The 15,940-nt window shown below is 53.7% G+C and overlaps 1 protein-coding gene across 1 annotated transcript; it reads left to right on the forward strand.

Annotated features, from left to right (window-relative positions):
- Nucleotides 1–6,526: 6,526 nt before the first annotated feature.
- Taldo1 (transaldolase 1) lies at nucleotides 6,527–15,471 on the forward strand. Its single transcript, XM_026379368.2, has 8 exons — nucleotides 6,527–6,682; nucleotides 10,246–10,369; nucleotides 12,273–12,380; nucleotides 12,676–12,807; nucleotides 14,043–14,218; nucleotides 14,386–14,583; nucleotides 14,869–15,014; nucleotides 15,273–15,471. Exons 1-8 carry the CDS (start codon nucleotides 6,586–6,588, stop codon nucleotides 15,303–15,305), a joined length of 1,014 nt encoding a protein of 337 aa, XP_026235153.2. The 5' UTR covers nucleotides 6,527–6,585; the 3' UTR covers nucleotides 15,306–15,471.
- Nucleotides 15,472–15,940: the final 469 nt, after the last annotated feature.

Genomic DNA, 15,940 nt, shown 5'->3' on the forward strand with positions numbered 1-15,940 from the left:
TGGAGACCACCAGGCCCTGGCAGCCACTCCACACGATCTCCCACCCACCTGTACCAGCAGGGCTGTCCTGCAGCAGCCTGGGAGGGGTTCTGGCTGCTGTCTCCAGGCTGGGTCCCAGTGCCCCCGCAGGACTTGTACCTGCTTCCTCAGAAGCTCCCTCCCCAGGCTGCTCCCTGAACAGCCAGGAGGCCCTGAGCACCAGACCCAGAGGCCTAAGCCGCCCCCAGTCAGGAGCAGCTGGTTTGGGGGTGCCCTGGCTCGACCTGCAGGCTTAGCCTCCGGGCTCCCAGGACTCGTCCCAGTGTTTTCTTGTTTTTTCATGTTAAGATTTTTTAAAAAAATCTTTATTTATTTCTATGTGGTGCTGAGGATCGAACTCAGGGCTTCACACATGGTAGACAAGTGCTCCAGCCCTGTCCCTGTGTTTTCCAAGGGACTTTCCACCACTTGACATGACCTTCCTCAAGAGCAGGACAGAGCCACTGACCCCATCGGCCCAGGAGTGGGTCAAAGGTCACACAGTGTTAGGGCAGTTGGCCCTGCACGCTCCCCTGGCTGCTGACCCCGAATGTGAGGCTGTCACTCTCCAGGGTCTGCAAACTAGAGGGTGACCATTTATTTATTTTTGAATTTTTTCTTGTAGTTGTAGAGGGACAGAAGGCCTTTATTTTATTTGTGTATTTTCTTGTGGGACTGAGAATCAAACCCAGTGCCTCGTGCCTGCTAGGCCAGCGCTCTGCCGCTGAGCCCCAGCCCCAGCCCCCGAGGGTGCATTTATGACCACACACAAAACACTGGCCCTGAGATGCCAGCCTGGACCAAGCGCAAGACACAGGGGAACCAGGCTACCTAACTGGGATTCAAATGCAGTTTCCCTCAGTCCAACAGGCTCATCCTTAACCCCTCACCACACTGGCCTCCCCTCCCCACAGGCCAACAGGAAGGAGGGGGTGTCTGGCCGTGCCAGCCCCCGGGGGGCCCAGGCAGAGGATCCGATCGAGGAGGAGGGGAGGGGTCACCCACACTGGGCAAGACTCTGATCCCAGATCTGCGGGGGGAGGGGGCTCCAGTCACGCACCCAGCAACACCCTTTTGTGGATGGGATGGCCAGGGGCCATCACTCTGTGCCCCGCTGTGCCACCAGCAAACAGCTCCACAGACAAGGCCTGCCTGTGTCTGGGAACAAGTGTGTCTTTGTGGCCATGGCTGTCCATCCCCCCTCATACCTCCTGGGCCACCCAGAATGCCTCCCACACTCTTCCCAGTGGGCTCCCCGACCTTGGTAGAAAATGCAGAATGGTCGAAACGGAGGAGGTTAGGGGAACAGCACAAGTGGCAAGATGCCCCAGCACGGGGGCTCCTGTTTCCTGCTGGGGAAAGGCTCTGCATGTGGAGAAGCAACGGCTTCCCACTGCCTCACAGCAGCGGTGAGCCCAGAACCCCTGGTGTGACATGAGTGTGTGTGTGTGTGTGTGTGTGTGTGTGTGTGTGTGTGTAGAACATCTTGAAGCAAGGAGGAAGAGCTCAGGGCTGGCTGTCAGCAAACCACGGTGTGGGCAGGGTGCAGACCAGCAGCAAAGAGCTTCACCTTGGTTCACACCACAAGGAGGGGATGGGTGTGGCCCCCAGAGCTCGCAGGAGGCTCTGGGTTCGATCCACAGCACCGCCCAAAACAACAAGAGAATAAGTTTTGGGGCCTGGCTGCTCACCTTCCGTATTGTGGTAAAATGCACATACTCTCGGCCATTTTCAGGTACACAGTCTGGGGCACTCAGCACATTCACTCCCCAAACTGACCCTGTCCACAGCAGATGCTGATTCCCGTGCTCCTCAAACCGTGTGCTCCAGCTTGCTCTCTGATGCTGCTCAAGGGGTCTCGGCAAGCAGGACCACACGGTGTTTGTCCTTCCATGCTGCTTTCTGCACTCAGCATGGTGTCCTCAGAGTGATCTGTGTTAGAGTCTGTGTCACCCACAATTTTCTTCCTTTTTTTTTTTTTTTTTTTTGGTACTGGAGATTGAACCCAGGGCACTCTACTACTGAGCTACATCCATAGTCTCCCCCGTTTTTTTCTTTTTTTTTTCTTTTTCTTTTTCTTTTTTTGAGACAAGTTCTCAGCTGAAGTTGGCCAGACTGGCCTTGAACTTGTGATCCTCCTGCCTCAGCCTCCTGGGTCTCCGGGATTACAGGTGTGTATCATTGTGTCCTCTTGCTCCTGGGCTATTGACCTGCAGAAACTGAGAGGTAAGAAATGATTGTCGCTGCCAGGTGTGGGAGTGCACACCTATCTGTAATGCTGGCTACCTGGGAGGCCGAGGCAGAAGGATTGCAAGTTCCAGGCCAGCCTCTGCAACTTAGTGAAACCCTGACTCCGATAAATAAATAAAATAAAAGGGGCTAGAGGCCTAGCTCAGTGGTAGAGCACTCGGGGTTCATCCCCAAGTACCACAAAAAAAAAAAGAGGAAAGAAATGCTTGCTGCTGTTCTCTGCCTGTCTTGGGGTCACTGGTTAAGCAGCCACAGGTAACTGACACACTGGCCTTTCCCACCGTTAGCCCAGCACAGCGCCTGGCCATTTGCTGAGCAAAGAGGTGGATGTGGTAGTGATCCTGGACTTGCCATCCCCTCAGCTATGTGTCCCATTTTCTGTCCCCTTCTTTGACTCCCTGATCTGGCCTGCCAGGGCCTTGTGGTGGTCGTGGTCTGGCTGGCACAGGAGTCCCAGACCCTCCCTACGCATGCCCAGTTATGTGGACACTGCCCCAGGGCCTTCTTCAGATGGCTTTCCCAGGTGGCCCTCCCACGAACCGTGCCCAACCCATTCCCAATAGGATGGGAGCTCCTGGCTGGGCTCCTTGGAGAGAGTGGTTCCTGCTGCCCATGACCTGCTCTGCCAGATATACCAGGGCTGGGACATTGAGAGCATCCTGGGAGGAGCTGTCCATGTGGACACTGAGCAAGATGGGCCACGTGGCCCGGCTAAGCACGGCAACTCTGGAGCACCAGGCCCACTTACAAGTCCTTGGCAGGTCCTTGGCTGCCGCCCTCCACGGCTCCTGTGCTTTCCTCCTCCTCCTCCTCCTCCACTGCTTCCCGCACGGGAAACCTGGCTCTGTCTCCTGCTCCTGGTTACAGAGCTGGGGTGTAGCTCAGCAGGAGAATGCCGGCCTAGCACATGGGCCCTACGTTCAATCCCCAGTGCCACAAAAAAGCCCAGAACACTAGTTACAGGAGGCCATTGTTCAGGACCAAGGTGCTGTACTGGGCCCCCAGAAACCAGTCTGAACACCAAAAGGAGGCCACTCAGTGAAAGTTCCACATGGCCAGGCTAAACCCAGCTGTTATCTGACCTTCTTGGGATCAGGAGCAGAGAGATTACGCCACATTCCCAAGCAGGCCAGCTCCTATGGCATGACAAAGCTCACCCGACGCAAACATGAAACCCATGCTAACCCAGCAGGCATTTCCCCATTGCTATCTCCCATGGGTCCCTGCAAGGACAGGAACCTCCCAATGACCCAGCTGTTTCTGCTTCCCTCAGCTCTTCCCTGTCTGTGAACCCTACCTGTCCTGCTCAGCCTCTTGGCACATGAATTCTGGCTTACAGAATGAAGTGTTGCCCAGCTCTGATATTGAAAATAAAGCCCATTGAGATCTGTGAAACTGGGCTGGGGGTATGGCTCAGCGGTTGAGGGCTCGCCTGGCATGTGCGAGGCCCTGGGTTGGATCCTCAGCACCACGTAAAAATAAAGTAAAAGTATTGTGTCCAACTACAACTAAATAAACAAAATATATTTTTAAAAAATCTGTAAAACTAAGTTCTTGACAGAATTTGTGGTGGCACTTGCCTATCATCCCAGTGACATGGCAGGTTGAGGTAGGAGGATTGCAAGTTCACAGCCAACCTGGGCAACTCAGCAAGACCCTAAGCAACTTAGTGAGATCTTGTCTCAAAAATTAAAAAGAGGACTAGGGCTGTGGTTCAGTAAGTAAAAGCACCTTTGGGTTCAAACAGGGGTGCCAATAAATAAATTAAGTTCTTGTAAGTTTGCCCTCTGACACCTCCAAGACTTAATTCTCAGGCTGGCACTGGAGTGCCCCTTGGGCATTGACAACCACCAGTTGTCAGCTGGTCTGGGATTCTCCTGAGGCCTGAGACCGTGGGGACCCTGTCTCACCAGCACTCCGGCACCCCTGCCTTGAAGCTTGCCCTATCCCTGAGTTCCCATTCCGTGAACAGCTTTGTCAGTAGCACATAGTGGCTTGAGGTGGAAACAGGGGAAACCCGGACAGACCTGCCGCTCGGCTGCGTGGACCGCAGATCTCAGAGGTTGTGTTTCCAAGCAGCACACTCCACCAGCTGTGCACACACCCCTTCTTGCTGGTGGGCCCCCGTGGCAACACTGCCCAAGTGGTTCCTCAGAAGCTTAGGGGCCACTTTTGTCGATCCCAAACCTGCTGAAACCACCGACCCCTCATGTGGGCACGGGTGGCCTTCTGACCTCAGATGGCCCAAACTCCATCCCTGGAGCAGCCACGTACACGTTCTGCCTGTGTGTCCTGAGGGGGCCACCGAGTTTGATTCTGCACATGCAGACCACAGTGACCACTTCCCCTTACTGCCCACCACCCTTCCCCAGGCCCTAGCCCACCCTGTGCTTTATCCCACCCATGCCCCTAGGCCCCATCCTGGGGGAGGTGGATTTGAAGCCCACTCTCCATCTCCAGCTGGCTGCCTGGCAAGCAGTTGTGTTCACAGGCACTCTCGGTGGGCAGAACTGGTCTGGCCGGGTGACAGGGCTGCCTTTGCCAAGCAAGGACAGGGAAGCTCAGTCTTCACTGTTCAAGACACACCCACCTTATTTAACTCAGGTGTCACATGCCCGAGCAGCAAAGGTGTGACTGGCTTGGCCCCCAGAGGCCTAGGGGGCAACACAGCCCCTTCATGCAGGGCTGGAAGAAAGAAACAACTTGGGCGGTTCCCTGAGTCAGCATGAAGTTCAGGTGCAAAGTCCGTGGACACCTCTTTCTTCAGCCCAGCCCAGTCAAGCAAGTTTCCAAGCCACAGAGGACCTGGCTCCTGGAGCCTGGCCGAGCAGGGTCCCTCCTCCCTTCCTGACACAGTGGTTCTTTCTCCATCTGCAAAATGGAACTGTGCTGGACACACCCACCTGTTGGCTCTGCTCACCCCACACAGATGGAAAGTGTGTTGGGCCCTGCTGTTGGGGATATGAAGTGAAGGGGGACAAAATCTCAAGTGGGTGGACATTATCTGCCACAGGCAGGGAGGGTGACCAGTGTTTCCCCCTCCCCAGGGGTTTCTGATTCTACTTCTCGGACAGAATTTGGGCATAATGGGGAAATGCAAACAGAGAGAGGATTGAGCAGCTGCCCTCTGCCCAGCCTGGCACCCTGTGCCTGTTGGTATAAACTTGCCCCTATCCTGAGGGTGTTTTTTGGGAGGATGGAACACAGAGCTTTGAGATACACCCCCAGCCCTTTATTTTTTATTAGTTTGAGTTAAGGTCTTGCTGAGTTGTCCAAGCTGGCCTCCAACTTGACACGTTCCTGCCTCAGACTCCTGAGTAGTTGGATCACAGGTGCCACCAGGCCTGACTGGGGCAGGCACTTTTCTATGTCTCCATTATCTTCCACCCAAGGATGCCAAGACAATGGTGTTGTTTTTGAGTGTAGGGGTTTTCAGGTAAAATGTACACATGATAAAATGTACAGTTGGAAGAGTGTTGACAGATATGCCCCTAGTGACCCCTACCCCAGAGAGACAGCACGGAACAACTCTAGCTTGTCTGGATCCATCTGCTTTGCAACTCAGTGAGCCTGGGGGAGGTCATGGAAGGGACACTTCACAAGTTCTGGGTGCGAGTAGCGGGTGATGCTGCTGGTCAGGATGGGGAACATTCCATCAACCCAGAAAATTTCTTCAGGGTCCTGGGTTTTGAGGGCCCCAGCTAAACTGGGGCTCCAGGCCCACTGAACTGGAGCTGGTGTAGGTGAGCAAGGCGGCCATGGCAGGTTCTTCTTTCACCCCAGGCCCTTCACAAGGGAAACCTGTTCACACTGGCAGATGCCCCGCGGTCCCCCTCTGACACGCATCCAGTTTATGCTGCTTCCGGGAGGTGCTGTGAGCCTGGCCAGGGACAGCCTCTGCTTCCGTCCCCGCCCGGAGAACGCGGATTCGGGAAACAGCAGCCTCCCAGGAAGGAGTGCCCCTGTCGGGTCGCACCGCTGCGTGCAGGGGGCTGCGTCCCTCTGATCTGCGTGGTGGCTTAAGAGGCGAAGCTGGGTGCAGAGACGCCCCTGGGTCCCAGCACCCGGAAGCTGAAGCTGAAGCTGAAGCAGTTCTGGGCCAGCTGGGGCAACACAGCCGCGCTCCCCGCTGAGAAAAGGGGCGGCGGTGTCCACGGCCCACCGACCTCACGCGCTCCCGGATCCCGCCTGCGGCCTGGGGGCGGGGCCTCTTGGCTCCTCCCTCGGGGCGGGGCGCCGTCTCCGATTGGCCCGGGCTCGCGGAGCCTGGTGGGCCGACGCCCTCCCCCGCCTGGCCGTCGCCGCCCGCGCCTCGCCATGTCGGGCTCCCCGGTGAAGCGCCAGAGGATGGAGTCCGCGCTGGACCAGCTGAAGCAGTTCACCACCGTGGTGGCCGACACAGGCGACTTCCACGGTGAGGGACCCGAGGCGGGCCGCGCGGTGCACGCGCCCTGGGCCGGCCACGGCGTCCCCCATTCCGGGCCGCGGACCCAGATGGTGGCTCCCGGGGCGGGGCCTGGCGGACGCCGGGGCCGGAGGTCAGGGGCTGGGTCAGGGGTCGGGCCCGAGCGGACGGGGGCTCAGCCTCGGAGGTCAGCGGGCCAGAGGGAGCCAAGGATCCAGGGTCCGGGAAGAGCGGGGCTGCGAGTCGGGCCAGAGGGGACTGGAAACCAGGGTGAAGGACCGGGGCCGGGTCTGGGGTCGCCGAACAGCGGAGCCGGGGGTCAGGGGCGGAGTCTGGGACGGGGCCCGGGAAGAGGGGACTAGGGATGAGGGAAGACTGGGGCCAGGGAGTCCCGCCAGAGGGCCTAGGGATCAAGGGTGAGGGTCTGGCGTGGGCTGGGGTCTGGGAAGAGTGGGATGGGGGTCGGGAGAGGGGTGTGTCTAGGAAGAGCAGGCTGCTGTGAGGGAAGATCTCCGTGGACTCTTAGTCCCAGGATGCGTCCTCCCCAGCCTCCAGATGGAGGTGGGACTGCATCCCTTCCTCAGCAGCAAGGTCTGCAGGACCCCATACCAGGTGGGAGCTGCCACGACACCAGGAGCCCCTGGTGAAATGTCTGTCCGTGGGTGGGGAGTTTTTTCAGCACTGATCCCAGGCGTTCAGCGTTTGATAGCACAGGCATAGCTCTTTGGTCTGGTGCAGGCTCAGGACCACTGGCTGGACACCTGCCTTCAGCCTGTTGCTCTCGCCTTCCTGTGTGTAGCTGGTGACTTGTGGCAGGTGCTGGACTTAAATGGAAATCCTCCCCAGCTGAGCCTGGTGGGTCAGAACCATGCACCGAACAAAGCCAAGGGTCTGTTGTTAGAATTGAGATTGTCTAGGCTTGGAGAGAACATGGGTTCACAGTCATCTTAGCTCTGGGTCCTCAGGTTCACTGTGAACAATAAGACTGAGGACAGTTATGAAATGTTCCACTGATGTAAGCACCCAATACCAAAGCACCTTCCTCTTTTCTGCTTTCTCATGGTGACTTGAGAAACAGGCTTTAATTCCTCTTGTTAACTGAGTAAGCGCATTGTTTATCTAGCTGAGCCTTGGAGAGTGATTAGGCATATTTGGCTGCTTAAATATAAAGCATGGACTTAGCGACTGGCTTGGGGTCTGGCTGCGAACACCAGATTCCTCTGACAGAAGTTCTGTGCTCTGCTAGAGGATTTCAAGAGATCCAGTTGGAGTTTCTTCACTGTCCTGTAGCCCAGGTCCCTTGAGAGTGCCTTCAAAGTGCTGTATCTGTTTCTGCTCCTCTGCTCTTTCCCTTCTTAGCATTGATAATAATTTGCAGTATTTGCTCAATGGACAGAGCCCTTATCTGCAGCACTCCCTGCTCTCCTTCCAGGTAGAGCAGGGGTTTCCCTCAGGCAACACCAGGAGGGACCTGGGAAGTTATTTTTAGAAATCTCTAAACCAAGCACTGTCTTTTTAAAATGATAATATATATATATATATATATATATATATATATATATATTAAGTTTTAGATGGACACAATATCTTTATTTTACATTTATGTGGTGCTGAGGATCAAACTCAGTGCCTCATGCATGCTAGGTGAGCACTCTACCACTGAGCCACAACCCCAGCCCTAAAATGAGTGAATATTAACAATTTTATTTAAACATTCGTTCATTGATAGTGTAGGTTCAGAAGTATGTAATTGTAAATAGAACATCATGTTTGAGATCTGTATTTTATGATTGAAGGTCTTGGCTCCTCTGGGCACAGGCTTCTAAATTCAGTGAAAGATGCTGCCCTTCCCAGAACAACTTGCCCTTCAGTTAATGTCCACCCTGAGGGTCCCTGGGCCCTGAAATCCGTCTGTTGACCTCTGTAAATCTTGGCTTGTTTTCCAAGCCCTGGAATCAAGCTAGTATGTACTAAGCATACATTCTGTCATTGAGCTCTATCCATGGGAATTTTTTTTCTTTTTCTTTTCTTTTTTTTTTGGTGCTGGGGATTGAACCCAGGGCCTCATGCATGTGAGGCAAGCACTCTACCAACTGAGCTATATCCCCAGCCCCACTTTTTCATTTTATTTAGAAACAGGGTCTCACTGAGTTGCTTAGTGCCTTGCCATTGCTGAGGCTGGCTTTGAACTCGTGATCCTCCTGTCTCAGCCTCCAGAGCCACTGGGATTACAGGCCTGCGCCACCATGCCTGGCTTTATTGTTGTTGTTGGTTTGCAGTGCTGGAGATTGAACCCAGGGCCTCTTCCATGCTGGGCAGATGCTCTACCTGAGCTACACCCCCAACTCTTTTATTTTGAGACAGTCTCAAAAATAAGTCGCTGAGCCGGGCTTGGTGGTGCACGCCTGTAATCCCAGCAGCTCCAGAGGCTGTGGGAGGAGGATAGGGCTGGGGATGTGGTTCAATGTCAAGTGCCCCTGAGTTCAATCCCTCGTACCCACCCCCCCAGAAAAAAGTTTCTGAGGCTGGGATTACAAGTACTCTCACTGTATCCTGGCCTTGGTTTTGTTTTCAGTCAGGGTAAGAGCAGTTTATTGGAAGTTGGTTGTGTTAGGTGGTAATTGGTGAGCACTCTACCACTGAGCCACAACCCCAGCCCTAAAATGAGTGAATATTAACAATTTAATTGTTAATATGATACAGTGGAATGCCCCATTCTAGGAGCACTGCTGAGTGAGTCCTGGCACACCTGCGCCTCCACCATGCCAAAGCACACTTTCCTAACTCCTTATTTTGAAATAATAAAGACTCAACAAAGTTTCAAAATCAGCCCAGAGAGTCCAGGAACCCTTCCCCCGGTTGTGTCCAAACCAGGAACTAGGCATTGGTGTGAACTGTGCTGCCTGCAGGTCTGGCTCAGTGCTCCCCAGTTCGTGTCTACACTGGAGGTATCTCTGCCGTGGTTTCATAACATGTAGATTTGTGTAGCCAACACAGTAGTTGGGACAGAACTGTTCTGGTCTTAGAGATCCCCTTGCAGTTCTTAATCTGTTCTCCATCTCTACAGCTTTGTCATCAAAGGACACTTTAAAAATACTTAAATGTCAAATAAACTTGCTGAACCAGCACATCTCCTGGCACAGTTGGCCATCTGCTGTTCTTATGCCCATTCCATTCAGACAGTGGGTCTGCAGGACCTCAGGTTGAGCCACATTGCCTTCTCTGAATTCCTGAGAAAGAACTAATGTATTAAAAGAGACTGTATTTATTGCAGTGAGCACCCAGGATCTATTCACTGGACCAGTGCCTCCCAGTGGCCATTGGGCAGCAGGACACACACTTGGCCCTGGAGCTGAAGCCAGCTCTGGCAGGGCATGCTTGCTTGCTGGCTTTCCTGCCTCTTGTTGGCTCTTGTCTGATAACTGTGCAGACAGTGCTCCTGGCCAGTCTCTGTGGTAGGAAGCTGTGAAAGCATTTGTCCCCATGTCTTGCTTGGAACCCAGACCACCCTGGGGGCTCCCAGTGAGGTTTCAGCTCTGCTTACTTCCCTGCTTTTGAAAATTATTTCCTAGCCATTGATGAGTACAAGCCCCAGGATGCCACTACCAACCCGTCCCTGATCCTGGCTGCCGCACAGATGCCCGCCTACCAAGAGCTGGTGGAGGAGGCCATCGCCTATGGCAAGAAGTTGGGCGGGTAAGTGTGAGGGCCCAGCAAGTCCCAGTGGTCTCTGTGGCCTGGTGTTCCTCCTATCCTGTCCTTCAGTTTACTGGAGTATGCTCCTCACGGCATGAAGGTGCAGGTGGCAGTGGTGCCATTGTGGACACCCCTGGGGTCCCTCCTCTGCCTCTGTGGCTAGACTCTGGCAACTGCTGGTCTTCCTTCTGTTGTTTTATCATTTTTTTAAACATTGTTTTATTATTTTTTTAACGTAGTGCTGAGCATCAAACCCAGTGCCTCATGCGTGTGAGGCAAGCACTCAACCATTGAGCTACAACCCTAACAGCACAGTCCAGTGAATTGTGGTAACATTTGTGCATTGGTGTCTGTCACAGTACTCTTGCCAAGCCACCACAGACCTACCCTTGATATCCACAAGTTTGCATTTTCTAGACATTTGACAGGTGTGATTTTTCCTGAGGTCAGCTTCAGCTGGGTACAGTGGCCTGCAGGTGCCCTGCCAGATCTTGTATGACAGTGCTTGCACTGACTGGCCCGCCCTCCCCACTGCAGCTGCTCCCTGTCTCCTCCTCTCACAGTGCTCCTGCCATGAGGTTGCCAGCTGGATTCTGCTCCCGAGTCCAGGGGGCCCATGAGCTCTCTGTGTTACCAGCTTAAGACCTCTTTGTGTGCAGTGGGCTGGCAAGGACTGTCACCTTTTGGTCACCTTGGAACAGCACCTGCCTCTACCTCTTGTCTGCCCAGGCAGCTTGGGAAAGAGTAAAAAAATAACTTTTCAAACTTAGGTCTTACTGAGGTTCAGTTACAGACAGTTCATCCTGAGCACAGGTCAGAGGTGGGTGAAACGGGACATACACTGTGACAGCCACAGCCAAGGTTTTCCCAGGTCTCCCTCTCCTGCCTCTTTCTTTTTTTTCTTTTTTTTTTTTTTTTAGTTTTTCGGCGGACACAACATCTTTGTTTATATGTGGTACTGAGGATCGAACCCGGGCCGCACGCATGCCAGGCGAGCGCGCTACCACTTGAGCCACATCTCCAGCCCTCCTGCCTCTTTCTTGTCCCTGTAGTTTTATTTATTTGTTTTAATTTGGTATACATGACAGCAGAATGCATTTCAGTTCATAGTACACAAATTGAGCACAATTTTACATTTCTCTGGTTGTACACAAAAGTAGAATCACACCATTTGTGTCTTCATACATGTACCTAGGGTAATGGTGTCCATCTCATTCCACCATCCTCCCTTTTATTTATTTTTATGTGGTGCTGAGGCTCGAACTCAGTGCCTCACATGTGCTAGGCAAGTGCAGTACTATTGACCCACAACCCCAGCCCTTGGGGTTACAAATGTCTATGGGGTATAGGGTGATAATTTATGTATACAATGTGTATGGTCAAATCAGGGTGATTCGTTTTCCCTCTCCTTAAACATTTATCATTTCTTTGTGTGAAAAGCTAAGTTTTTACAAGTGACAGAAGATAGAAGGATTCAATTTGAGGAGATGAGAGCATGCTGGAGATAGGTATGGTGATGGCTGCATAACAGGGACAGTGTGCGTAGTGTCACCAAGCTGTGCATTTAAAATGGTTAAAATGGCAAGTTTTTATGGTATAGGTATTTTACCACAGTAAAATAATGTTTTAGAGAGGTAAAAAGAGCTGGGTATGGTGGGCACGTCATCCAGCAGGGCAGGAGGATGGCAAGTTCAAGGCTAGCCTCAGCAACTTAGTGAAGCCCAATCAAAATGAAAAAGGGCTGGGGAGTGCGGTAGAGCACCCCCAGGTTCCATACCTAGTACCAAAAACCAACCAACCAACAACCAATGGAGGAGGAAACTGGCCTGGAACTCGCAGCATCTGTTCTGTGGGTGCCAGTGCCTCACAGCTTCTAACTCAGCTCTTTCCCTCTGGATTTTAGGCCACAAGAAGACCAGATTAAAAATGCTATTGATAAACTCTTCGTGTTGTTTGGAGCAGAAATACTGAAGAAGATTCCAGGCCGTGTGTCCACAGAAGTAGACGCCAGGTGGGAATGCTTGGGGAGACAGCCCAGTGGCTGCTCCTGTCTGTGGCCTCTGGTAGCAGTAGCTCTGGGGAGGAGGCCTGCTCCTCTGTGGTCACTGATGGCCTGCTGCTGCCTGCTCTCTGGGTGTTGGCGGCCTCTCGTGAACAGAGCGGCACACGGCCTGAGACTGGGTCATGTTGCTCCCTGAGACTTACCTTGCACTCAATGCTGACTCGGGGTACCCTGCTGCCAACTTGATGTTCCTGGTGGGTTCCCTGCGAGCTCTGAGGGGCCTGTGGTCCCCCTGCCCTCACAGGCTCTCCTTTGATAAGGATGCAATGGTGGCCCGAGCCAGGCGCCTCATTGAACTCTACAAGGAAGCTGGAGTCAGCAAGGACAGAATTCTTATCAAGCTGTCATCCACTTGGGAGGGAATTCAGGCTGGAAGGTAAGTGTCCCCTGCGAGGAGGGAGCTGTGCTGGCCTGCCCTCTGCTCCAGGCCAGCCCGGGAAGTGCCCTTTCACACCAGCTGGCAGGTGGTATCTTTCAGTCTTCCCAGTCAAGGATAGCCTAAATTTACTTAGTTTGAAAAAGTAAACTATTGCTATACGAATTATATGCTCAAAGTGAAAGAGACGGGAAATGTGAAAACCAGAGTGAAACTGCCCTGTCTCAGCCAGAGGGAGCCACGTTGGTACCATGGTCAGCTGGCCTGGGAGGCCATGGTTTGCCGTCTGCTGCTGCAGCTGCTCCTTCTTCCACCACACCCTGTGCAGCCACTGACTGCCCTCTTAAGTAGACAGGGAACGTGTGGGCCCTCATGTCTGGCTGACTCCACCCTGTGGCAGGTGTCAGTGCTTTGTTCTGTCTGCAGCTGAGTGATGCTCCCTGTTGAGTGGACCACTGAGCCATCTGCTAGCTTGAGCTGTTCACTCTTTTGGACTCTTTTTTTTTAAGAGAGAGGTGAGAGAGAGAATGAATTTTTTAGTTTTTGGCGGACACAACATCTTTGTTTGTATGTGGTGCTGAGGCTTGAACCCGGTCCACACGCATGCCAGGCGAGCGCGCTTGAGCCACATCCCCAGCCCTCTTTTGGACTCTTATAAATAATGTGTGAACGTGGGTGTGCACATCTTGGTGCAGATGCATGTTTTTGCTTCTTGTGGGCAAATGTTGAGGAGTGGGGTTGCCGGGCCACATGGTCAGTAGAGGAGCTGTGCCAGCATGGCATAAGCTCTTCAGCCAGACTTGGTCACGTGAGTCTAGTCCACCTTTGAAGCTGGTCCCTGAGAGGGAATTTAGACTGGAGGGGCCTCAACAGAGGCTTGACTGTCCCAGCCCACAAAAGAGGCTTGACTGTCCCAGTCCACAAAAGGCCAGGGTGTCCACAGTAGATAGGCGGGTGTTGGGTGAGGGGCCCAACATCCAAGGGACTTCTGTTGAGAGAGGTTGGGGCTGTGGGCTTGCTGCAGGCACCGGGGAGGACTGGGTCCCAGCGGTGGTCAGAGGGGATGCAGCCTCTGACAAGGTGAGGGCTGGGTTCCAGTGCGGCAGGCATGGACTTGAACCTCCCTGGCCTCTGTCCAACTAGACCCCACTGAGGCCCAGGTTGTGCTTAGCTGTGGATGTGCTCTTCCTGCTTCCCACGTGAAAGACACTCAGCCTCACCTGCCTGCCCCACAGGGAGCTGGAGGAGCAGCATGGGATCCACTGCAACATGACACTGCTCTTCTCCTTCGCCCAGGCTGTGGCCTGTGCTGAGGCAGGTGTGACGCTCATCTCCCCCTTTGTGGGGCGCATCCTTGATTGGCACGTGGCAAACACAGACAAGAAGTCCTATGAGCCCCTGGAGGATCCTGGTGAGCTGCCTTATGAGGTCATATGTGTGTGTGGGGGTGCATGTCAGTGAACAGTGAGCTGCCCGTGTGCCCCCAGAACAAGGTCAGAGACACAGTCAGGGCAGGGTGGGGGGACCGCGGCTCAGTGCTGCTGGAGCTGTCCTGGAACATGGCTAGGTCTCTTCCAGGGGTAAAGAGCGTCACCAAAATATACAACTACTATAAGAAGTTTGGCTACAAGACCATCGTCATGGGTGCCTCCTTCCGCAACACGGGCGAGATCAAAGCACTGGCAGGCTGTGACTTCCTCACCATCTCACCCAAGCTCCTCGGGGAGCTGCTTAAGGACAGCACCAAAGTGGCACCTGTGCTCTCAGCCAAGACAGGTAGGGCCCTGGGCCCAGAGGAGGCCACAGGCTGCACTGCCCTGTCTCTGCCCTGGTGATTCTGTGGACCCCTTGTCCAGGGACCATGCGGCACCAAGAGGCAGGGAGTGAGGCTTGGCAGAGGGCTGTTCCCCTGATGTGGGTCAAGTTGTTGGCAGAACCCTGCAGACTGTCCCTTGCAGGGGACCAAGGGCTTTCTTGATGGTTATACCAGGCCTAGAGCCTTAGGCCAGCTGTGGGCCTGGGGGGCCGGGCCAGGCACAGAGGGCTGTGGTGTCTCCCCAGCCCAGGCTAGCGACTTGGAGAAGATACATCTGGACGAGAAGGCCTTCCGCTGGCTGCACAATGAGGACCAGATGGCTGTGGAGAAGCTCTCTGATGGGATCCGAAAGTTTGCTGCTGATGCTGTGAAGTTGGAGCGGATGCTGATGGTGAGTTCCACTTGGGCAGGGCAGCCTCCCCGGCTTGACCCCAGGAGACCAGGCCTGGGAGTCACTTGGATCAGGGCACAGTTGGAACTCTGGGGACCCTGGGTCCCCTTCATCTGCCATGTGTTAATTGACCTATCTGTCCAGATCCTCTTGGAGCCTGGGAAATTCTGGGGACTCTCTGGCTCAGCCCATATGTACAGTGGCCTTGGTGGAGGTGCCAAGGATTTACTGTGCAGTTCACTTTGTGCTCATTCCTAGGAACGAATGTTCAGCACAGAAAATGGCAAGTAGTAGCGTCTGAGGCTGGACCCCAGACCTGGGGCTGACTGCACATGGCTTGTGATGAATCTTGCATTTTTTAAGCAATCGGAACAGCGATGGATCATAGGTTTCTGATTTTTTTTTTTTTTTTTTTGTAAAATTTGCCTACTGCATTAAAGCAATTGCTTTTCCTGTGCTGTGTGTCCCTTGTTCCTTCAGCACCAACTGCCGTTGACTATGACCTAGGAGATGGGGTTAAGGGCAAGATCCCTGATGACCCAAACCGTCACAACACACGCCTAAACCAGTCAGGGTCACGCCAGGTGAACTGGGCTGGCATGAAACAATCAGAGACAGAGAAATACCTTTTCTTTTGGGTTCTGTGACAGCTCCTTTAACCCAGCTCCCACAAAGGAGGCAAGGGGGGGGCAGGGGGAGGGGAGAGAGGGAGGAAAAGCCATTCAAATGAGGCAAGGGGTAGGATTACAAAGGAACAGGTGAGTTACTCAATCCCAGTGGTTATGCCTATACCTGAAGCCATGCCTTGCTATCCAAAGCTGGGACAAGGCCCAAGTCACTAATGTAACTGGTCAGAGCCCTCCGTATCAGGACTTGAAGATCATCTGAATGGGGCAGCTCCCAACACCAAGCAGTTGCATCTTTCC

The sequence above is a fragment of the Urocitellus parryii genome, chromosome 4 (genome assembly GCF_045843805.1).
Source record: "Urocitellus parryii isolate mUroPar1 chromosome 4, mUroPar1.hap1, whole genome shotgun sequence".
In the NCBI taxonomy this organism is placed as follows: Eukaryota; Metazoa; Chordata; class Mammalia; order Rodentia; family Sciuridae; genus Urocitellus; species Urocitellus parryii.